The sequence below is a fragment of the Alexandromys fortis genome, unplaced genomic scaffold, assembly GCF_014885135.2.
Source record: "Alexandromys fortis isolate MF-2015 unplaced genomic scaffold, M_Fortis_MF-2015_v1.1 scaffold_320, whole genome shotgun sequence".
NCBI classification, from domain to species: Eukaryota; Metazoa; Chordata; class Mammalia; order Rodentia; family Cricetidae; genus Alexandromys; species Alexandromys fortis.
In genome coordinates this window covers 800,327-825,007 of record NW_026068190.1, presented here as the reverse complement: position 1 = coordinate 825,007, position 24,681 = coordinate 800,327, and the positions used below count along the sequence as shown (strand labels likewise).

Sequence of the window (24,681 nt, the reverse complement as noted above, 5' to 3'; positions counted from 1 at the left end):
ACACCTTGCAGAGTGAAGTTGGACACACCTCCTCTCGCAAGAACCCGCCCCTTCCAGAACACACTCCTCCACCCACAAGGACACGCCCCTCTAATGGGAAGAACATGCCCCTCCCACAAGGACACAACCCCACAATGACGTGCTCATTACCACAGGATATGCCCCCTACACAATGTCCCATCAATAAAAGACACATCTCCCCATCATCTTTAAAGGATCTTATGCACTCAGTCAGGACCTTCGCACAAGGTCATGATCCCTCCAAGAAAAGACACATACCCTCAATAAAGAACACAGTCCTCCCACAATGTCATGATTTCTCAATAAAGTACTTGCCTACTCAATAAAGGGGATACCTCCTCATATGAGTACATGCCCCCTTCTTCAAGGACATGCTGCTTCCCACAAGGCTATGCCCCTCATACAAGACCTGCACACCTCCCTAATCCCAACACTAAACCCTTACCCTAAACATAACCCTCACCCTAAACATAACCCTAACCCTAATGCTAACCCTAACCTGTTTTCTATGAAAACTGCTAGGTTTCTTTCAACTATATTAAGCAATAGGATTAGAATAATGAGTTTGCTTTAACGAAACACATTGCATTTTCTAGGAAGAGAACCAAGTTTTCTTTCAACTGTATTAGGCAATGTGGATAGAATAGTGAGGTTGCTTTAAATAAACACATTGCTTTTTCTCAGAAAAATCTTTCAATTGTATTAAGCAATGTGAGGTAGAATAGTGAGTATCCTTTTAAGAATCACACTGGTAAGGAAGAAAGTTTTCCTTCAACTGTATTAACCAATGTGAGTTGAAGAGTGAGTGAGCCTTCTTTGTAGAAATGGATTCTCTTTTCTAAGAAAAAACGAGTTTTCTTTCAACTGTATTAAGGAATATGAGTAGAACATTGAGTTTGCGTTGAAGAAATGCATTGTCTTTTCAAGGAAAAGAGGTGAGGTTCCTTTCCGGTTATGAAGCAACGAGAACAGAATAGTCATTTACTTTGAAGAAACACATTGTCTTTCTAGGAAGAGAAGCAAGTATTCCTTCACCTGTATTTAAGAATGTGGGCAGAACAGTGAGTTTGATTTTTAGAAATGCTTTGTCTTTCCTAGGAAAAGAGATGAGTTTTCCTTCAGTTGTAGTAAGCAATGTGAGTAGAACAGTGAGTTTGATTTGAGGAAACACACTGTCTTTCTAGGAGAGATTTCTTTAAACTGCACCACGCAATGTGAGCAGGATAGTGTGATTGCGTTGAAGAAACCCACTGGATTTTCTATTAAAAGAGGCGAGTTTTCTATCAATTGTATTAAGCAGTGAGTACAGGATAGAGAGTTTGCACTGATAAATGTGTTGTCTTTTCTATCGGGAGGTCCTGAGTACCAGCCTCACTGCTCTCTCAGGGTTCAAAACAGGACTCTTCTACCACAAACAAAGCCTGGCTTGGGAGTGGGATCTGAGAGGTAGAATGAACTGACTCACTTAGGCCCAATTTTCTGTTCTGCCAATACCTTAAACAGGTCTAAGAGACACCGGACATTTCCATACCACAAACACCAGACAGGAACAAAGAGACCATCTACCCCAGGATGTGACCAACACCCAGCTTTCTCAGGCTGCCCCCCCCAAAGATGACACCCACAAATAAGCAGAAAGAAGTCCTGAGAATCCACTGTCCCAATTTCTTTAATCTTTTGTGTCAACCCCCCCATCTTTTTATTATAAAAAGAAGGGAATATAATGATCTGTTCTGTCCCTTTAAGAGATAAGCCCCGCCCACTCCCCCTTCCATCCTTCAGTTTCCAGCCTGCACTCTCTCTCTGCCTGGTCTTGTCTCTCTTTGGAAGGGGTGGCTGCAGCCTCCTCTCCTCCCCTCTTCCTTCTCCCTCTCTCTCTTTCTCCCCCTCCCCTTTCCTTCCATAACCCACTGAATAAACTATACCTGAACCCGCTCTTTTCATGGCCTGCCTATCTGACTCTGTCTTACCCGCTGCCCGTCATCGCCTGCTGTACCCCTCGGGGGAACTTCAGCCTAGTATTTAAACCATAACACAAACAACCTAAAAATAAAAATATATAGCAACTTCAAAGACCAAAAAAAGGAAAAAGAAAAAAAGAAACCCTTTTATCTTTGGTCTTTTTAACCATCTCATACAAACCAGCTACTTAGAGTACAAGCCAGGTACATACACAAAAAAAGTTACTGGAATGCTCAGAATAAGATTGGTTTTTGTTGTCATTTTTTTTACAAGGTTTTTTTTCTCCTTTGAGATTATAATGAACATGGTCACACCACAAGTAAGGTCAGAAGTAGGATAGAGAACGCTCTGAAGGTTGGCTTGGTCACCCGTTATCATTAAAAATGACTGACCCTAAAATATAAAATGTAAATAAAAAATACAATTTTCCTTTTAAAGTTTTTTTAATTTTTTATTTTATTTTATTTTTTGTTTTTGTTTTTTTGGTTTTTCGAGACAGGGTTTCTCTGTGGCTTTGGAGCCTGTCCTGGAACTAGCTCTGTAGACCAGGCTGGTCTCGAACTCACAGAGACCAGCCTGCCTCTGCCTCCCGAGTGCTGGGATTAAAGGCGTGCGCCACCACCGCCCGGCTTTTTAAAAGTATTTTTAAGCAAAAAAGCAGGGCCTTAGAGGTTTTGTTTTTTTTCCTCCCCTGTTGCAAATTCATGTTGCGGATTGGGTGGGTTGGTGAAGAGCGCACGTCATCTGTGGGCGGCACCGCCTGCTGTGGGTGGGGGTGGGGTGGGCAGGGCTGCTCCTCTGCTCGAAGGCAACCATGTTTAAATTCTGAGCCGAGAAGCGGAAGGCTCCTTTCTTAACAGTGACTTCTGTCAATAAGGAAAGTTTGTGGGGAATATTTTTATGTAGATTTCGGCTGTGAGAACAAGGACTTGACCGAATCCTTTTCACACTGTGCCATCATGGTGTGGGGGGTGGTATCCGGTTGCCCTATAGGAAAAGTCAGGTTTCTACGCTGCTGGGATATTATAGAAAGAAGAAATGCCATGATTTCACAAAACTTTTACAGAATTGACAGTGACTTATCCAAAGAATAGATGTCCCCCGTAACTCTACAAAAAACGGGTTCTCCAGGTGGAGTGTACGTCGTATACACTGCCCAAGGGTAGTCCAATAGATAGGTCCGCTGACATCTACTGTATATTTGTGGGCTCACCACACTTTTCTAGGAAAAGAAGCAAGCATTCTTCCATCTGTGTCCTTGTGGGAGGTGGCATGTTCTTGTGGGATGAGGTGTATCCTTGTAGGAGGAAGCATGTCCTTTATTGAGGGTGCGTGTCCTTTATTGATGGGGTGTGCGGGGCCCAAGGGTCTACCCCTGCTCCCGGGGTTCATTTTGAGGACAGTTTCTGGGCAGCCAGCATTTCCTGTTTGTGCCTGTGCTCCCCCTGCCCCACTGGGTGATTAGCTATACGCCTGCCTCTGCTGGGATTAAAGGCGTGCGCCACCATCGCCCGGCTTTTTTTTTTTTTTTTTTTTTAATGTATGCATTGGTGTGAAGGTGTCAGATCCCCTGCAACTGGATCTTCAGACAGTTTTGAACTACCATGTGGGTGCTGGGAATTGAACCTGGGTCTTCTGGAAGAGCAGTCAGTGCTCTTAACCACTGAGCCAGCTCTCCAGCTCCCCAGCGTGCTCTTTTGGGAGGTGGTGCGTCCTTGTGACAGGAGGGAAGCCTCCTATTGGAGGAGGCATGGCTTGTATAAGGGGGCGTTTCCTTATTGGAGGGTGTGCCTTTTTTTATGAGGGGGTATGTCCTTTTGGGAGAGGTGTGTCTTGATGAATGGGGCATGGTCTTGCGAAACCACCCTCTTTTGAGAGGGGCTTGTCCGTGTTTGAGGGGGTGTTGTCCTTCGGGGAGGGAGCAAGTCATTGGGGAAGAGGTAGGTCCTTATTGAGGTGTGTGTCCTTGATTGAGGGAATGTGGCCTTAGGGAAGGAGTGTGTTGTTGCAGGAGGGGCGTGGCCTGGTGTTTGGGACCCGCTTCATTTCAGGAGTGGGCGTGTCCTTGTGGGATGGGGCGTGTCCTGTGAGTGGGGAGCCTGTCCTTGTGGGAGTGGGCATGTCCTTGCTGGAGGACAAGGGGTAAAATTGGTCAAAAGGAACAATGTCTTGGGGAACTGTGAGAGACTGTCCAGGAAAAAAGGCAGAAGGCCTTTTACTTCAGGTGTATTTGTTCCCTGAGTTGTTCTTTTTTCTTTATTTATTATGTATACAATATTCTGTCTGCGTGTATGCCTGAAGGCCAGAAGAGGGCACCAGACCACATTACAGATGGTTGTGAGCCACCTCGTTGTTGCTGGAAATTGAGGACCTTTGGAAGAGCAGGCAGTGCTCTTAACCACTGAGCTATCTCTCCAGCGTTCCCTTCCCAGGTGTAATCTATAGTGCCTGTCAGGCAACTGTTTAAACTGTCTGGGAAAGGGCTGCTCTGTTAATATTTAGTGCTTACTGGCATTTATTTACATGTTTTTCTGAACGCAAACAACTTTTCTTGGATCACTGCTTTGTTACATTTGTGTATAAAAAAAAAGTATACGGAGCCAGGTGGTGGTGGCGGCGGCGCACGCCTTTAGTCCCAGCAGTCGGGAAGCAGAGGCAAGTGGATTCCCGTGAGTTGGAGGCCAGCCTGATCTACAAAGAGAGTTCGAGGACAGCTAGGGCTACACAGAAAAACCCTGTCTCAAAAATAAATTAGAGTAAAAGTACACTGAAACTGAAGTAAGGTTGTCCACAGCATTAAGACTGTAGTCGGCTGTTCTTTCAGGTCCTCAGATCCCAGGTTCAGCAGACACGAAACATAGTATATAATCTTTAGTGTGGCACTAACAACTGCTTTAGCCAATGACTGAAGAGTCCAAGAGTAAGAATATAAAAATGTGGATTCCAGAAAGAAATAAGAGTGTAGAAATGAAGGAATATAAAGTTGTACGCCTAGGAGGATGAAAGCAGACTGTCAGCAACCCACAGTCCATTCACAAGACCCAAGCATCTCTGCAAACTGCTATTAGCCCTAAGAGAACACCCCGGCCATCCGTGATTACACGATGGATAGGAGCTGAGTTCACCTTTAGGAGGCGGATATACGTGACCTCTGGATTGTGCACTATCCCTGCTCTGTGAAACTCGCAGCATCACAGGGGAGAGCGCAGAGCTTCAGTAAACACCTGGGAACATCAGGGAAGACAACAGATTAAGTACAACACTAGCTTAACTGAAAAACTCTGTTAAGGAAGATTGTAAAGGCAATCTGCATCCGAGTTTTACCTCAATACCGCAAAAAAGCCCTTTGTTCAGACCTAATGCTTGGTGTCCCCTACTATAAGAAGGTGAATTTAGAGATCAGTCGGGGCCACAGCCTTACAAATCCATCTCTGGCTGTGGTTGGTCTCAGCTAGCTGATAAGCTTTTTGTGCCCCGCGGTGTTTTTTTAATTTTTTATTTTTTTCCAGGAATAAAGTTTATTAGACTTAGTGGTCTGTCCCCATCTTTGTGCGACCCCCCCTGGACATTTTGATCATCTATCTTACAAAATTTCCACACTAACTGTCCTTATAGCTGAAACTTTGTACACATAACGGTAATTTCTGGAAGTACATTTTTGGAGTAAGCTTCCATTTTTACCTCAGTTGATCTTGCAGATCTTGACAGCAGACATCACAACCACTGGAAGCCAAAACTCATAGTGGGGTGATACGACCTAGGAGAAAGACATCTTCTTCAGGGCTAAATTGTTCTGTACCCAGGCTCAGTGTGCTGTAAGGAAGGCGCAGTCACAGGGAGGAGACAGCATTCGCTCAAAGTCATTCAAACCTGGGCACACTTGAAACCATACCTATTATTTTAAACTTTTTAAAAAAAAAAAAAAAACCTGTGGATTAGGCTACGCTGTCTTTCACTGGCCTATAAACCTGCTGGCTTGCTCCTGCCTCCCAGCAACAAAAACTGTATAAAAAATGCAGAGTGCTTTTGCTGATGCGCAGACCATCAGCGGGGGTCCTGGAATTTTCCTCTGTGCTGCTAAGTGAAAATCTATCTCATCAGGGGGCGGAGAGCCGAGGCAAGTCTGATAACTAAAGAGAGAAAAATATACTATTTTTTTGCTCAAAAATCTGAGCTCATAGAGATATTTTTCTTCTCAGTTTCTAGATATTGAAATAGAAACTCCAAGAAAATGAAGTGATCTCCTTCTGATAAAGATGATAAGCTCAGAGATAAGAGTCAGTAGAGGCGTGTACCCTGGTAAAAACCGTGTTCTTTCATTTGGTTTTGCCGTCGTCATGAGACAAGGTCTTACTGTGTAGTCCGGTGTGGCCTTGAACTAACACACAACTTCTAACTGCTGCGCCTAAGCGTTAGTGAGCATCCGCACCTTGTAACATCCTGCTCTGTTTAACTTGGAAGGAAACTGGAGGTGCTGCTAACGAACAGGCTTATTTACATTCTTGAGGAAAAACCGGAAATAACTACAAAATCCCATTTATTTGATTTGAGTAAAGTAAATATTGACACCAGGCCTTACATTTGATAGCATTGGCCTGGCAAGGGAGTCACATTTTAACAATAATCATATTAAAAGAAGAAAAGGCACAACAGTAAATTAATTAAATCTCGGGAGGAAACTGCTCTTGTTTCTTTTAAACCCTGACAAACATCTAACATATGTTTAACACAAGTCACGTCAAGCAAAGGTTAGGGACATCCGAATGGCAGAGCCAGCACTAAGACTCCAATTACATACAACTCAAACATGCATAGGGAGATGAAAGTTATTTTATTAAATCATGCACATCACGTGTGTTAGTGCAAATAGTTTAATCTGTACTCCAGAAATTCTATTGTACGTTTTATCTTTACAAAATAGATTTCAAACAATTATTTACTTTAAAAAAGGTAATTTTGAAGTTATGCATTTCAGAACAGTATTTGCAATAACTATATACAAGAGGTACTGGGTACCACTGGCGTATGAGCATTCTGTGGTGGAGTGGCTTCCTGCAACAGAGAATGGTAACATGAACTATACGACAGTATTTTCTACAAGTCATTTGTGGCTAATTCCTCCATAAATCTAGTGATTCTCCCAGCAATGACCCCAAAGAGCTTTAAATACAACTTTGAAAGTAAAAACAACGACCGCCAAACATCATGAGGCAAATTATATCCTAGCCAGATATCTCAGTATCTGGCTAGATCTGGGTATTCTCACAGAACATTCCAGCCAATTCACCAACCTTCCCTCCCAGTCTGACTGAAGAAAACTGAACTATGTGATGCTTTAGGACACTGACATCACTATGGTGCTGCACAAAACCATAGCTGAACTTTAACCTCTGTGTTTTAAATGTATAATGTCAAGCAGTGCTTAGGTGTGTCACTGTGCAAGAAACACTACCAATCTTGGGAATAGTGCTACTAATTAACAGGCTGTCCCTATTAACAATAAGAAGAAATAACCATTTGTATATCCAAGCAAAAAATCTTGGTAGGTAACATCAGTTCACCTTGAATGTGAATTAGCGCCACATCATAACCAAATTAAATCAACAAAAGCTTATCTAAACAGATACAATTCTTCCTTCAATTAAACATGCATGGAGGAACAGATGACAGAAAAAAAATCATGCTTTCTAAACTGCTGTTTATGAGAAGGTAACTTGGCGTTTAAAGAAAACATTTCTTAAATACATGAGGTTTAGTAAGTTACACTCCAATTTACTCAACAGTTTGGTTGATTGCACTGAAATTATGCAATTGTGTTTTTGCTCCCAGAAATATTTCAGTTTGCTCAAGAAAATACAAACTCTCATGGAAAGTTTTCAAAGCTGATGTCCTTCACATCTTCAAGTCACATTAAGGCTGAACAAACATGTATGTATTCCTCAAGTTATCATTAGAACAGAGTATTTTCCCAATGTGTTTTTCCTTAAAAAAAAATCCACACAAATAATTGTCTAAGTCTTGTTCCCAATAGCTCAGTGGTTTTATAACAAGTAAAAATGGCGTACATATGTAAAAAAAATATATATATATGTGAGTGTGTATATATATTCAAACTGATAGGCACTGAGCACACAGGGCCTCTCTTCCCATGTATGTATTGGTTGTTCGGTTTGAGTAGTTATTGAATCAGAAAAATGAATTATGTGGCCATCAGAATTCAGAGTAAAATATTTATAAATTTATGGTATAAATAATTTGGTGAACTAAGAAACCTACTTTAGGCCACCATAATATTCAGACTCTCAACATACTAATTTAAAAATTACATGAAAAACCGAATAAATTCACAACTTTATATCCTCTCTATAGACAGATATATTTTCATATAAGTTAAAGCAATGACCCGATAGCTGTATTCTTGCACTTTGCTGTTTTAAGAGGTAAAAAGGAAGAAAATGGTTCTGCTTGTCCCCAGCATGAGTGTGATGCCAGCTTCTAGAAGGAGGAGGATGTACAGGCTCGACACTGTCACGGAGAAGCTCTGGCCAGACCTGGCACATACAGCACGATGGCTGTCACCGCAACCAGGGCCGCCAACATGGGCATCCAGGGCCAGGGTTTCTGTGTGGAAAGAAAGCAAGAGTCAATATCGCGTTCTCCCCTCGCCTTTCATACTATTTAACCCTGGATGAACTGAGTCCCACATACTTAAGAGACCACCGGAAAACTTTGCCCTTGCATTGTAAAGGCTACATGTAGAAAGAAAGGAAAACGAGGGAGAACCATACTAGCAGGGCATTGTGTGGAAGCCTGAACACCCAGGAAAGTCCTGGACAATTTTCAACTTTGTTACAGTTGAAACTTTGTAGTTACACCTTAAATTCTAGAATGCGTCTGCTGCATTTACTGTGCACCTGCGGTATACTTCTGCCGAAAAGTTTGTTTTTATGAAAACCAGAGTTATAAGATGGGGTAAAAAGAAAATGATGCAGGCTTGATCCTGGAACTTGAAACCAAAGAAGATCAGCTGAGGTTCCAAGGACAGGGGTATTGAGGCCCCTGCTGCAGGTTCCTCTGATAAGCATGCTTGATTACCAGTTAAAGGCGAGGCACAGGTGGGCTTCCCAATCAGCTTTCTGAGGATTTATACAATCCATTTACTTTGGTTGCCACCTTTATTCCTACTGATATTCTGATAGTACTCTTGAAAAATACTCCTAGCTTGCAGATCAGCTCAAAAAGGCTTGTTGTAGAGTTTACTTATATTATACAAGTAAATTCTCACTGGTGTTGAAATTGTGAGCCATTACACTAATCTCACTCTCTTTCATCTTCACAGCAAACAGGCAAAGGATTAAAGGAAAACTCCACACCACGGAAGGGAAGAAAAGAAGGGCAATACAGCTGGCTGAAAATTTCAAAGATGCAAACTCTTCATTTCTCATTCAAATCTGACTGAACACACAACTGGGATATAGATGGTGATATTGCAGAAATTCACTGCTTACTCCAGTTTGCTAGAGATAAAGACTCGGTTAAAGGAAGCATTTCAACAACAGGTTAGCATGGGGTTAATTCATGGTTAGTACTACTACAAAAGAAACAAGACACAATGTTATGTGATTAGTTGATTTGTTCATTGGTATGACACAGATACATAGCAAACTAAATGAAGGGTTTGCGTCAGGTAACAAAATACCTTTGTGGTTTTGCCATGCACTCTACTACAAATATGGCACAAATGGGTGACAGGGACGAACAGACAAGACTCAACAGTAGTGCTTGTACCTTTCTCTACCACAACGGACCGAAACACCAAAACAGGAAAGCCAGGAATAGGCCGATGAATACGGCTGGGACAGGTTGTAATATGGAGGGCTGAAGAAGGGAAGGGATATTAAAATCATTTTATGCTATGTAAAAAATCAGATAAGATGATTTAGACCCCAGGGAGTGGTTGGAGAAGGAGAGGAAGACTGAAGTAACAGAAGTACACCACTCAGGTTTGCACCAATTTAAACATCTGAAAGACATCTAACACAATCCAGAATGATGGGCTGTGATACATATGCTAAGAAACTACTACTTTAATAGGAACGGTTGGAGGTAACAGTCAATGCATGTGTCCTAATGAAACATGACAGTCTCAGACAGAGCAGCGACAACAGTTTATCAAGCAACGCTCTGTTTGACAATATAGTCTTTTCGTTTCACATATGGAGCCCACTAATTGATAGATATGTTCCAATGGCAACAAACAGGGTATATTTTGTTCTTCCATTGAAATCCAATTTCCTTCCAACCAAAATTCTTTTCACTTTTGAGATGGTATTCTTTTAAAGCTGAGAAAGACATGTTGTGTGATAATGTGAACTTGGTGGGCAATTGGCACATGTCTGATAAACAGGCAGCCAAAGCTCACAACTTTCCTTTATCCTAAACATATCTGATTGTTTTTAAAGGGGAAAGGAATTGCTTGGATATATAAGCCTATATAATGAAAAAGGTAAATTCATTCTGAAGGTGAATAGTTTATACAACTATAAACAGTAACATCATGGGAAGGGTCATTCTGATCATGCAAGATGTCTTTGTAGGTTAATTTAGCAAGAAGTGGACTGAAACTCTATAGTCAGGTATGAACTAACACAAAAGAAAAGGTATCAAATCATTATGATCTGATTTTAGAAGACTTCTATATTCTGTGCATTAAGAAATAAACACAATCCACTTCTGTTTAGCATAAACCCTTCGGATTCCAAAGGGCTCCTACCTAACCTGCAATTTTTTGTTGCCTAAAACTTGTAACTTTAGTAAGCAAAGGACAGTTGGACACAACTCATGAGCATTCTGTGAAAACTACATAACTGGATGGCCATGCAACGAAACTTGTCTGCACGTGTGCTGCAAGTCAGGCAGCACAGGAAGCATGTGGCTCACGTGCACTGCAGTGTCCAGCTGTGAGAGGTGGAGTGAGCCTCAGAGCACAGCCAACCACAGCGAACATCGTCAGTTAGGGCCCACAAAGGCAACGATCACCACAAACAACAGGACATTTATTTAGTATAACTTCACCTTAAAGACCTTTCTTCCCAGGGAGAAACAAGTGTTATCAAACTAACCTGACAGCTGAATGCTCTTCCCACCTCTGTGCCTGCCAGCCCCCACCTCTCTCTCAAACACACACTAGAGAGTTCTACATCGATTTATCAATTACAGATAGATAGATAGATAGATAGATAGATAGATAGATAGATAGATGCCAAATAAACAGAAAGCTTTTAGGAATGGACATTACTAGTAGAAAAATGAAAACTGCTCTAAAGCTCTGCTTCTGAGACAACCTAAGGCTAAGGCCCAGAGTGTACCATGTCTCCTAGATGGCCTTGGGTGGACAGAAACAAGTCAGGTGTTCCTCAGTGACAAATTCAGACCCGTCTGGGTAAACCAGATGGGTTTTCTAAGTTGTTTCACTGATACTTGTTTTCCACCAAGCAGGAACCAAGCTTTTCTGGGGGTGTAAGTTAAAGGGGTTCGTACTTAAAAAGAAATCCTGTGACACAACAGTTCTCAGAGATCCATACGGAGAAGCTGACTTCTTTTGTACCCAGATCATAGTGAAGGCTTCTGACAGACACGGTCAGCCTCTGACACTCCTCCCGGTGGAAGCTGAGCTGAGGTGGCAAACACTTACATTATTTCCTTTCTCTCGCAGCAGCTTCAGGTTGTCTTTACACTGTTTGAGTTCATCTGTGATCGATTGCTTTTCCTGCTCAGTCATTTCGAACTTCAGCTTCAGTTCTGAGAGGACAGTCTGTGTCTTTTCATACTAAAGGTAAAGAAAAAAAGAGTGTGCAGGCTTGACTTAAAATGGTATGGACTACAGTTCCAGTCAGGTGTACACCAGGCCCTGTTTAATAACTCTGAACACCAAAGTCCAGCCCTTCTGTGTCAAGAAGGTAAGTCCCTGGTACTCACAGTACGGAATTTTTAATGCTGGCTTAACTCTATGTAATGATTTTCTTGCCCTGGTGTTAAGTTCAAAGAACAGAACATACCGTGTTGTCACCTGCTTATAACATAAAAGGTCACTTCTTCCATCAAGTGAGAAGAGGGGAAGCTGAAAAGTTTTTCTTTGAGCAGAAGACGAACAGGTAGATACAAATCCTAATTAATGGCAGTGTTAGGACTAAATGGATTTTCTGGTAATTAAAAGGAAGCCACATTAGCCGAGTTTTTTTTTTTTTTTTTTTTTTTAAACCTAAAAACATTCCCAGAACAGCCCTGGGAAATACACTAGAAAATGAACCAAAGACTAAAATTCACAGGCTTTGTTTGTGACAGCTTTTTTCAGTTGATGTGAGGGTCTATAAATTTCTCCCAGAAGATAAAAGGTTACTGGGAGGCTGCCAAGGAAAAGTCAGTGATTCTAGGCTAACTTTTGCACCTTAGAATGCAATCAGTTCTCAGTGATTGTAAATCAGTTCCCAACAGTGCTAATAAAGGATAAGTCAAAGGTGCTTTGTCAACCAAACATTTCCTCTCCTTCCCTTTCCACCATTTTTACATCCAGATTGCCCCCTGCATCGTCTCTCCAACTCAGGAGGGCGAAGCAGCCGCGCAGGAAAGCAGTGCAGTCACGGGACACTGCTGCTTACCTCAGGCACAGCAGTGCATGGGGAGGACGCTGGCCCTGCAGGAAGAAGGGAGCCAAACACCAACCCTGTGTCAGGCTTTTCAGGGCAGAGGTAGATGTTCAATGTTTTATGTATGTGCTGGTTGGCTGGTTGGTTTCTCTGAGACAGAATCTATGCAGCCCCGCTGGCACCAACTCAAGACCTATCTCAGCTTCCTAAGTGTGCAGATTGCAAGTATTTGCCACACACTGGTTGAACTCTTGGATCATAGATATTCTCACTAAATTAAAATATATAGATGCTTTATAAAATCAAATATAAAGATAATATACAATTCTTTTCTTTAACTTTTGAGAATTATTTTTCATGCTTTTTCTTTGGAGTTATTTATATTAAAATTACCATAGATAAAGCTTTAACAAGCAGAACAAAGGTCACCTTCTGCAGTCTTAGGTTTTTTTACACCTTGCTTGGATATCACTTCTGTTCCCTCTTGCTTTTTAACTTTGAAGTAACCAGTGAGCTTGGTCTTAAGAGAGAAATACAACATATTACCAACACCTGTGACTCTTCTTCACAAAAAAATAATCATATGTAGGGTTGCTCAGATTACAATAGTTTAACCTCTTATAGCACTGAAGACACATGATCAGGATTTTTGAGTACAGTAAGCATGATTCCAAGAGAGAAAGGAGAGCAAAGCGAAATGTTGAAAAGAAGTAAGTATACATTACTAAAAAGTAATAATGTATTTCTAGTATATTACAGAGATAAAAAAACCTCATTAAAATCCTTTTACTTACAGATTAGTATCCAATATGTTGACAGAAGGACAAACAGAGCAATTTCACATTACAAAGAAATATGATGACTATACATCATTTCACAATGAAAAACAATGAACAAGAAAATAGGAAAGAACATACTAACAAGCTCAGACATATTTTCAAATATGCTGCATTTAATGCAATCCAAAGACTAGCAACACTTGAGATGCTGTGACAACATGCCACTGCCATTTGTGAAACAGTTAAAGCATTTGGCATTGATTATTCAGTAACTGAGAGCAGGCAAACAAATAATGCAACAAATGGCTAATGTATTCATAATAACATACAACAGAATAATCTTCCCACCACAAATTCTTCCCAAATATTGAAAGAATTATGGCACATGGACTGGAAGGGCACAACGTGCTTACAGTATTAAATATTAGGATATTTACTTTGGCACAAAATTTGTGTTTCAACCAAATGAGGATGCTTCTAAAATACACATCCTTAACCAGGTAAAGCAGAACATTTCAAAGTCAGTGTGTCTACATGAGTATAAAACTTTTGCAGCTTTATTCCTTCAGAAACAAGCACAGAGACAGAAGAACAATCATTTCCAAACTCAGAATGCTCCAGGGGAAGTGCAGAGAGAAACTCACATTTTATTTCCTAAAAAGAACTTTTAAAAAATTCATTTTAAAAGACAAGACCTATCTTTCACTTCCTTCTATATCATGAAGAATCTTGCCTGTCAGCAAGCCTCCAGCTGGAGCTTCCTGATGAGCAGACAGGCTTGATTAACCTGAGCTGGTCAGGCGTCAGTGCAGGAAGGCCAGCAGGAGCGAACACAACTTTTACTGCCCCGTGGTCAGCTTTACTTATCCTGTTCAGAACGACCTGGGGTGGGTCCCTTCCAAAGTCAACCTTTTACCATCATTAACACGATTATTCCACAAGTTAATGGAATTGAGGTATAAACAAAATCACATGAAAACTCAAGTGTGGATATTTGTGAAGACCAAGAGAAAGTAGGGGTGGGGTATACAGTGCCACAGAGCAGGCATTTGGCTGTCTGTATATAGGTGAATTTTAAGTAATTTTTTTCTTCTTGTTTGTTTTCTGACATGGATCTGATGCAGCTTAAGCTATTCTCAAACGCACTACGCAGCTGAGGCTGACCTTGAACTCCTGATTTTCCTGCTCTGCCTCCCAAGTGCTGGGACTGTAGGTGTCCATCACCTTGCCCATCTGTATATATATTTGTGTAACCAACAAAGCCTTGAACTCATCGCTGGAATGACAAGCACAAGTCACTGTCTTAGCCACTTTCCCAGGAGCATATAGCTCCAGCTACGATGCTGTCCTAGATTGCAGTTTGCCTTCCAAAAGAATGCTTCATTTATTATTGCACACTCTTTGATACTTAAATAGACCAAGCAATCTGCTACAAAGGGTCTCTCATGTCAGTCAACAGAGAAAAGTTAAAAACTAGCTCTTATGTCTGGATGTGTGAGAGCAAACACTAGATCAATCCTCTGGATAGGGATCGTGACGCACAGCTAGTAATTACCAGGCTGGGTGGGATGCTCCAAGTGTCAACTGTCAGGTAATGTGCTTTCTGCTTTTCTTTATTTCTAAGTAGCATGGATATCTGATTTGCCTTTGGCTTTAAGTCCAACCATAATTGGGCTGAGCATGTCTTTTCGCTTTACCTCTTTCTGAACATCCTTTGCTTGGTTTTCAGCCTTACTGAGAAGAGTTTTTAAGTCAGCTGAGTCACGAAGATGTTGCTCTTTCAAGGATCCCACTTGGTTCTCGAGCTCTTTCCTGGTCATCTGCAGGATGCTGAGGTCACTCGTGAGCTCCAGACTCTGCTTCTGAGAACTGCAACATAAACACGGACAGTCATTCACAGCGCACACTGGATCCTGGGCAGAGAGAGCCCAGGATCACAGCATTTCACTAGGTGGGAGGAGTGTATTTCACAGCAGAAAAAAATGGTACAAAAAAAGTAAGACAATTTCAGTAAGGAAAAGGCATTAAGACACTTAAAAAAAAATCCCTTGAAGTTTAAAGCTGTATCCTTTCAAATATACATAAAAGTAGAAATTTTATAAATAGAAGAAATGACTAATTATACTTTGGGAGTTTTCTTTGTTTTTGCTTCATTTTCTCGCTTTGAGACAGGGTCATCCTTTGGCTGGCCTGGACCTTCCTTTGTAGACTAGGTGGGTCTTGAACTCGAAGAGATCTGCCTGCCTTTGACTCCCAAATGCTGGGATTAAGGATATGATATGGCACCCCCATGTCTGGTCCTAATTACATACTTTAGTATACCAAATTATCTTTACAAATTGTATTATAAATGCATATTTCAACTATGTTACAAGAGTAAATACTCAAAAATAGAATGGGATCAGAAACCTGAAGCTTAGGCATCATTGCTAACTCACACAAACCTGCTCAAATGAAAAGTGCCACCACATGGGGAGACTGAGAGGAGAACCTGAATTGTGGACTATGGACCTGGTCACTTAGCTGGGACCCCTTATTCTCTGAAGAAACATTTCCCGAGCTCTCAGATGTGCATAAGCAGCAAATATCAAGGGGGGGGGGGGGTCTCTGTGTCTACTTGTGTCAAACATCCACCTCCGTACTGCCTGTTTTATGTCATCGTGACACAGTCTAGACTCATCTGGGAAGAGGGAGCCTTAGTTGAGGAATGGCCCTGCCAGACTGGCTTGTGGGTACGCTTGTGGGGTGTTTTCTTGATTGATGATTGATGTGGGAGGGCTCAGTCCATGTGAATGGTGCCACCCCTGAGCAAGTGGTCCTGGATTGTACAAGAAAAAGCCAATAAGCATTGATCCTCCTTGGCCTATTCTTCAGTTCTTGCCTCCAGGTTCCTACTCTGACTTCCTTCAGAGATGGTCTGTGACCCGAGTTACAAGGCCCTTTCCTCTCCAAGGTGTTTTGGGCATGGTGTTTTATCACAGCAACAGAAACCCTAACTAAGACAACATCTGAGGCTATTTTCTAGCTTTAATTATATGGATGATTTTTATAATTTGCTATTAAAAATAATGTACACATGAGGAAAGTAACTTGATATGAATGAACATCAATGCCTTTTTCAGAAACTGGGTAGAGCATGGGGTTAACATGACCAAGACCCTGGGTTCAATCTTCAGTATGAAAAATAGTAATAATCCCTTGTTTTCAATTCTTTGAGAACAGTGAGAAAAAAAAAAAAAGATTTGTCTGGCTTAGAGAAAAGTTAGCTCCCACAAGCAGTTAAATACTAAGATTTTAGGGTTGGAGAGATGGCACTGGTTGCTCTTCCAGAGGCCCTGTGTTTGAGCCTCTGCATTCATACTGCAGTTCACAACCATCTGTAACTACAGTTCCAGGGGCTACGTTGTCCTCTTTTGGCTTCTTCAGGCAATGCATGCACATGGTATACATGAACACAGGCAAAAACACCCACACACAAAAAACATCTTTTTAAATGTCAGATTTTCAAAGTTATATCTTTCAGAATGGAACTTAATCACATCCAATACTACGAACAAAGAACTACAGAGCATTTATTTCACTCTGTTAATACAATGGGCGGATTTTTTTTTTTGTTTGTTTGTTTGTTTGTTTTTGAGCCAGGGTTTCTCTGTGGTTTTGGGGCCTGTCCTGGAACTCTCTCTGCAGACCAGGCTGGCCTTGAACTCACAGAGATCTGCCTACACCTGCTTCTGGATGCTGGGATTAAAGGCGTGCCACCACCACCTGGCAAGGGGAAGATTCTTTTTTTTTTTTTTTTTTTTTTTTTTTTTATTTATTTATTTATTTATTTATTTATTTATTTATTTATTTTGTATACAATATTCTGTCTGTGTGTACACCTGCAGGCCAGAAGAGGGCACCAGAGTCCATTACAGATGGTTGTGAGCCACCATGTGGTCGCTGGGAACTGAACTCAGGACCTTTGGAAGAGCAGGCAATGCTCTTAACTTCTGAGCCATCACTCCAGCCCAAGGGGAAGATTCTTAAGGAGGGTCTGATAGTTAAAGAGAAGCTTAGCAAATAAATTTAGAGTACTCGGGCAGAAATGTTCAGGAAATAGAATTAATATATCTTATGTACTTTATGTGAGTGTAACAGATGACTAAAACAATGATATGTATTGATACAGTGTACCTTTCTAGAACCCATTGTTTTGTTTTGGTTGGTTTGTGAGATGGGTGTCTCACAAGGGATTCTCCCTGCCTTAGCATCCCACACAGATGGTTCTCCAGGCAAGCAGTAAATACCCAACTGGAGTCTAACATTTGAAGTCATGGGCTTCTAGTCACATGCAATCTGTAAATGTTATTTTTAACATTTAAACAACAATAACATAATTTAAAAAGAATAGTTCTTTAACAGTCTGCTAGATTTCTGTTAATCACATCTCAAAAATGAGAGATTACAAGGTTCAGAATCTTTAAAATATCAATACTTAAAAAACAAGAACTATTAAGTAATACAAACTAGACTGGGTGTGGTGACACACAACTAAAATCCTAGGACTGAGGAAGCTAAAACAGGCTCTCAAATTCAAGCCCAACCTGGGTTACCTAAGGAAATTCTGTCTCAAAACAAACAAACAAACAATAAAAATACCAAATTAAATAAATTCACCTAAAAAACCAATCATCGTAAACGTAAAGATCTTGAATATCTGCATGATTGATTTACAGGGAGGCTGAGGCAGGAGGACCTCGGCCACAGTGAAAAGCCCCAGGCCAGTAGAGACTACAATATAAAAGAAACAAAACAACAACAACAACAAAACCAAGCTGGGTGCAGTAGTCAATGCCTACAGTCATAACACTTGGTAGACCAAAACCAAAGTTAGGAGTTTAGGGCTAACCTTGACTACATAGCAGGTTCAGCGTTAGCTTGGGCTACATGAGAGCCTATTTCGAAGTACTAACAAATAAACAAAACCATCTTCTTTACACGTGCTGCCACACAGCTAATCAATACATACACATGTAAGCATATATGTACGTACGGTGGGCCTTTATTTTGTTCTTTTCCTATTTTAGGCATTGCTTTGACTAACTTTCATGTTACAAGTAAACATTTGTTTTATTAATTATCAAAATGTAATATACATAAAACATATGAAAGAACTGAGCAAAATAATGGCATTAGAAAGGAAAATTCAGCCGCTGGAGAGATGGCTCAGTGGTTAAAATACTTGTGCAATTCTTTTTCTTGCCGCTGCGGTTCTGATGACAAGTATGGTAAAATGGAATTAAACGATGTAATACTTACTATGTTTAATTTGTCAAATAACCAGTTTGGCTGAACATTTGACTCCAAAATATCTAAGTATCAAAATTTAATTTTCATAAAAATTAAAAACAAATATTTTTAAGTTAAAGGGAAATTCTTACATACTTGTGCAATTCTTTTTCTTGCCGCTGCAGTTCTGATGACAACAAAACATTTTCCTTTTTTAGAGAATGGCATTCAGTTTCCAGGACATTCCATTCCTTTTTCAACTTCTCTAGCTCACCTAAAAGAGCCACAAAGCCTATTTGTTAATATAGAAACCAGAAAACACTGTATTCAAAGGAGACAGAGTAACACTTCAGAGAACACATTTCCCCTCTTAAGAGCAGGTGGGTTTTTACAGGGCAGTTTTTGATCCCTGTCACTTTGCTTCTATAGCTCAAAGAGATGCTGTCACCTTAAAAAACAGTGTTTCTTTTCCTACTTCACTGTGTTTGTTCGTTTGTTTGTTTATGGGCTAGGAGATCACTGTGTAGCTCAGACTGGCTGAGAAGGCTCTGTGTAGGACCAGGATGGCTGCAAACTCACAGTGCACCACCTGCCTCTGCCTCCTGAGCAACGGCATTACGAGTTCCACTTCATTGTTTTAAGACAATGTTAATGTTTGCCAGTTTTTGACATACACTTTCAGGATATAACCCAGGCAGGCTTTAAACTCACAATCCTCTGGTTTCTACTTCCTAGGTGCTGGAATTATAGGTGTATACCATTATTATGACATATACTCCTCAATAGCATTATAAAGAATTAATAGTATGTGCCTGTAAAAATACACTTATCACAGAACCTGTAGACCTGTACCTACAACCCTAGCACAGGAGCCCTGGCTTACACAGTCACCTTCTATCAAAGTAATCACTGCTACCATGAGTTGTGGGCTGGGAAAACATGGACCAAGGGCCACCCCCTCCTATTCCTTGAAAGCAAGAGTTAGGGGCTTTATGCCTAAGCACTCACTCACCTTGCAACCTTGTTGCCTCCTCTCTCTGCTGGTCTTCACACTGCTGACATCTAAGCTGGAAACTGTTCTGTAAACTGGTGATTTCTAGCTCATATTCTGACGCTGTTTTCCTCCAGCTCTCAAGTTCCACTCTCACCTTCTTAAGCTCTTCTTGTAAGGAAGCAAAGTCAGTGTCCCGCTCAGAAGCAGCCTTTGCTGCTGCCTGATGAAGGAGCAAAATCTCATCTTGGGCATTAAGCAATTTATCTCTCGTGCAGGAGATTTCAGTGTCCTTTTCCTCTTGGAGATTCTCCATATCCACATGCAACCTCTGTAGCTGGACTGTAAAAGTGCATTATCTGTATTATCTATCTTTTCTGAGGTCACAGAATTAAGAACAAAACTACAGCACATTACAGGACACAGCTAGTATGCAGCTTGTCAGAGCTGTTTGATGAAATTACACAAGCAACTTATGTTAGACACATAAAATGCCAAAATACAGATACAAATGGGGAAAGCCAAAAGCTAAAGTAAATTTTATTTTCCCCACAGAGATGAGGATGAGACTTATGTTAATATTTTGGTATTTATTCTCTTTGTCTTTCCAGTGCCTTCATATAGATAGAAAAACAAACATTAAGTAGAAAGGGATGCATATGTATGTTTGTATGTAATACATATTTCTCTATCCTCTTGCTGATGAAAATATTTTGGGTGAGGGAGCTAAGGCAAACCTCAAATTCATTATGTAGCTGAGGTGGGTCTTGAACTCAAGACCTTGCTGCCTCATATCTTGAGTGCCAATATCACAGGCAGGCACCACCACAATTAGCATCACCCCTGCCTTTATGACTCCAGAGTATAAACAATGGGTTCCTGGGACAATCCCTTCCTTATCTCCTTTAAAGAAAAATTGTCCAGAAGCCCAGTATGACGGTTTCTAGGGAAGAACCAGAGCCATGACAACTGAGGATTCTCTGCAATCTTACTTTCATTCCTTTTCAATCACTGAACCCTAAGATAACCATAGCCATCTCTAGCAGAATCGGGATACCCCATACCTTGGAGAACCTGTATTTGTTTAGCAGATTCCTCAACTTGATTTCGATAAGCTTTACGTTCTTCTTCCAAAAGAGCTAAAAAGCAAAAACAAAACAAAAAAAGAGCATCTAATATTGTAAGTTAATGAAAAGCATTCACAAGTGCACAGCTAGAAATTTCTGAAAGTTTTCTTTTTATAGTTTATTGAAACACACAAGAGTTAGGTGATAAGTATTATCAGTATTAGTCATCAAGATTTTAGGAACACAAGACAATAATAAGTAAGGAAAGGAAACAGTCTCAGAAGATTCCGGGTTCTTGGCATTTCAGTTGTTCCTCTGCTCAGGAAAGGCTTCTATGAAACCTAAGGATGCCACAAGAATCCATGAGATCTTAGGCTCTCCGAGAACTTCATTGCCAAGGGCAAATACCAGAAGGCTAAGGAAGCATAAGCTCCAGCATGGTCCCTATTGGCCAATGATTACCAGATACACGAGCCACAAGGAGGAGAAATTACCAAGATGAGAAGATTCTAGTTCTTTTTTTCTTCTTTTCTTTTATATTTCCTTTTTGAGGGAGTCTATCTACCCAGGTTGGCATTAAACTTGTGCTCAGCTCGGAAGATTCTACACCTCAAACCTTGCCCACTATACCTCACGCCCCACCCCAAAGTGAGCACTACTATTAGGTATGGCTCAATTTATGGGTTTCCCCATGTCTTGTGCTGCACTGATTGACCAGGCACCTCACATCCAAAAAAAAAAAAAAAATCTGAAATCTGGAATGTTATGATAAGGGACATTCAGCCTAAAATTACCATGTAATTAACAATGGAGGAGTCCTTTTGTTGGTAAAGTGTTCTTTTTTTTTTTTCTTGTGGGTGGGTGGTAGGGAGTGAGGGACTGGTGGGGTGGAGTGGAGAATCGAGATAGGGTTTCTCTGTGTAGCCCTGGCTGTCCTGGAATTCACTCGAGACCAGGTTGGTTCGCCTCCAGGTGCGCACTACCACTGCCCCGTCCTCATTTTACCATCTGAAATGGAAGCTTAGAAGGTTGAGTGGATGTCTGAGAACAAGCCTAGCAAAGCCCTGGTTCTGGAGACCCTGCAGTGCCCTCTGGGTTCTGAGTTTTGTGACTTCAAATCACACTCTGCTGCTTTCATAGGCCCCCACAAAGTTGCAGAGATCTTGATCTCACCTTGAAGTTCAAAGCATTTTTGTTTACTTGCTCTAGCTAGCTCCTGGGCTTCGAGCAATTCTTTTCGAAGATGCTGAATTTCCTGTTTGGCCTCAGTTTCTGACTGTGCACCGTGCAAGTCATCTGACAAAAACATGTTTATTTTAAAGACAAGCGTTAGTACTGCATTATAATCTCTATAGTTAAATCTGGCATTCTTTTTCATGTTTAGACACACACAGCTAATCACAAGGCACAAATGAGTTAAATAAACTTAGAAGCAAATTAGAGTAAGCTTATTAGTCATTTTTACCTTTAACAACATAGAGTTAACATGAATACCAGTACTATCAAATACAGAAATTAACATATATTGTGCTGACATACAGACCCTGTAAAACTCGAAATTTGGTGAGATAGGCATAACATCCATCAATTTTCAAATTATATTTACTATTACTATTGTTGTTCCTGTGTGTGTGTGTGTGTGTGTGTGTGACATGCACGCCACAGTACATATGTAGAGGTCAGGAGACAACATAAGGAAGTAAGCTCTTCTGCTCCATGGGGGTCCCAGAGCTTGAACTCAGGTCATCAGCCTTGGCAGCAAGTTCCTAATTTACCATGGGAACCTTCTTTCCAGATCCTTCACCATCAATCTTGAAATTTAACATTAAGACAAAAAAACTTTACTTGGAACTTAAATAAAAATGAAAAAAGAGAAGAAATTCTTCAACAAAGAAATGAGGACTAGCAAGGCTCAACGGGTACAGGCATTTCTAAACAGACACAAGAATCTCTGTTCAGGGCCAGGCGGTGGTGGCGCATGCCTTTAATCCCAGCACTCAGGAGGCAGAGGCAGGCGGATGTCTAGAGTTCGAGTCCAGCCTGGTCTACAAGAGCTAGTTCCAGGACAGGCTCCAAAACTACAGAGAAACCCTGTCTTGAGAAAACAAAAAACAAAACAAACACCACATTCATACCTGGTGCCCAGAGGACTCAGAAGGGTACTGGGTCCCCTCAAACCAGTTATGAATAGTTGTAAACCACTATGTGGGTGCTGGGAGCAAAACTTGAGTCCTCTAGCACAACAAGTGCTCTTAACCACTGGGTCATCGCTCTAGTCTGTTAACACTCTGTTCTTAAAAAAATGAGACGGTGGTGACGCACGCCTTTAATCTAGCACTTGGGAGGTTAGAGGCCGGCGGATCTCTGTGAGTTTGAGTCCAGCCTCGTCTACAGAGAGACAGTTCCAGAACAGACTCCAAAGCTACACAGAGAAACCTTGTCTCAAAAAAAAAAAAAAACAAAAACAAAAACAAAAACAAAAAAACAAAAACAAACCAAAAAAAAAAAAGTTGCAGGGCACTGGAGAGATGGCTCAGCATTCAGAGTGTTCAGAAGGGACCAAAGTTCAGCTCCAAGCACCTACAACAGGCAGCTTACAACCTCCTGTGGCTCCACCTCCACAGAATCGGATAACCTATTCTAGCCTCCATAGGTCCCTGCACTCAAGTTCACTTACCCCCACACACATTTAATTAAAAATAAATCTAAAAATAACTTTAAAAAATCAAGTTGTAAAATCTATTTTATTGAGAGGCAGATGGGCCTCTAAATTTGCTACAGAGTTGAAGATGACCTTGAGTTCCTTATTCTCCTGCCTGCCCAAATCTTGATATCACAAGCAGCTTCAAAATCTTTGAACAGCTATTGTTAAAAATACTATTTCAGGGGGCTGGAGAGATGGCTCAGAGGTTAAGAGCACTGGCTGCTCTTCCAGAGGTCCTGAGTTCAATTCCCAGCAACCACATGGTGGCTCACAACCATCTGTACTGAGATCTGGTGGCCTCCTCTGGCGTGCGGGCATACATGGAGGCAGAATGTTGTATACACAATAAATAAATAAATCTTTTAAAAAAATACTATTTCATTAACAAAAGTTAACAATCATGCAGAAATGTAAGGAGAGAGAAGGGAGGAAGAGGGGATGAAAGGAGAGAGAGACAGAGAACTAGTGTGTGTGGGTGAGTGCATATATGTACATGTTTGTGCATGAGAATGTGCATGGTGTACGGATATATATGTGTTCATACGCGTGTATACATGTTTGGATACATGCATGCACACATGTATGCGTATTTGTGAATATAGAGACCAGAGGTCAATGTTGGGGGCCTTCCTCTATCTACACATACACATAATTAGAAATAAATTAAAATAAATAAAAAACATTAATAACAGTTGAATATAATTAACACAATCATAATGCTACTTAAAAATCCAGATTTAGCTGACAAAAATATTTAAGGCTTTATGAGCATAAAAGACCATATAAACTGCAACCTTTGTGAGTGTTTATTACTTAAATTTCCTTCCTTATTTTTTCATGTTCCCATAAAGCACTGAGGTTCTGTTCACCTCTGTCCAGTACCAGCTCTTTTGTCTCTTTGTTTAACAGAGCTCCCCTTCCCAGGGCCAACTTGTTTGTTTACTTATTTGTTTTGCGTGCAGAGAATCTTAAAACCCAGGGCCTTGAGCTGCTGAATGACCTCATTCCTTTTTTCCAGTATCAATAACCTCTTATATAATAATATTTTTGTATTTCTATAAGATTTATAAACTGTGCAAACATTCATTCATTTTAATTACTATGACATGAAAACAATCATGCCTTCTCACCCAAGAGTCGCCTAGTACAGATAAGTAAGCAAAGGGAACTAACTCATCAGACTGAAGGACACATTGGCTGCCTGGGTTAGCAATCCTCAGGAACTTTCCTGGATTATGGA

General features: G+C 40.8%; 1 protein-coding gene across 11 annotated transcripts in view; it reads right to left on the bottom strand.

The window, feature by feature from the left end:
- Positions 1-6,795: 6,795 nt before the first annotated feature.
- Positions 6,796-24,681, bottom strand: part of Slmap (sarcolemma associated protein) — a 124,342-nt gene continuing 106,456 nt past the window's right edge. For 6 of the 11 annotated variants that reach the window (XM_050129382.1, XM_050129387.1, XM_050129389.1 and 3 more), the window contains 7 exons: positions 21,911-22,033; positions 20,735-20,809; positions 19,692-20,012; positions 18,836-18,953; positions 15,106-15,277; positions 11,678-11,812; positions 6,796-8,604 (listed from right to left, as the gene is read on the bottom strand). In XM_050129382.1, the coding sequence (XP_049985339.1) occupies positions 8,512-8,604; positions 11,678-11,812; positions 15,106-15,277; positions 18,836-18,953; positions 19,692-20,012; positions 20,735-20,809; positions 21,911-22,033 (1,037 nt within the window). In that variant the 3' untranslated portion in view covers positions 6,796-8,511. Of the gene's footprint in view, positions 8,605-9,771; positions 9,862-11,677; positions 11,813-15,105; positions 15,278-18,835; positions 18,954-19,691; positions 20,013-20,734; positions 20,810-21,910; positions 22,034-24,681 lie in introns of all 11 variants that reach the window. The other 5 variants (XM_050129383.1, XM_050129388.1, XM_050129391.1 and 2 more) reach the window with 1 other exon arrangement.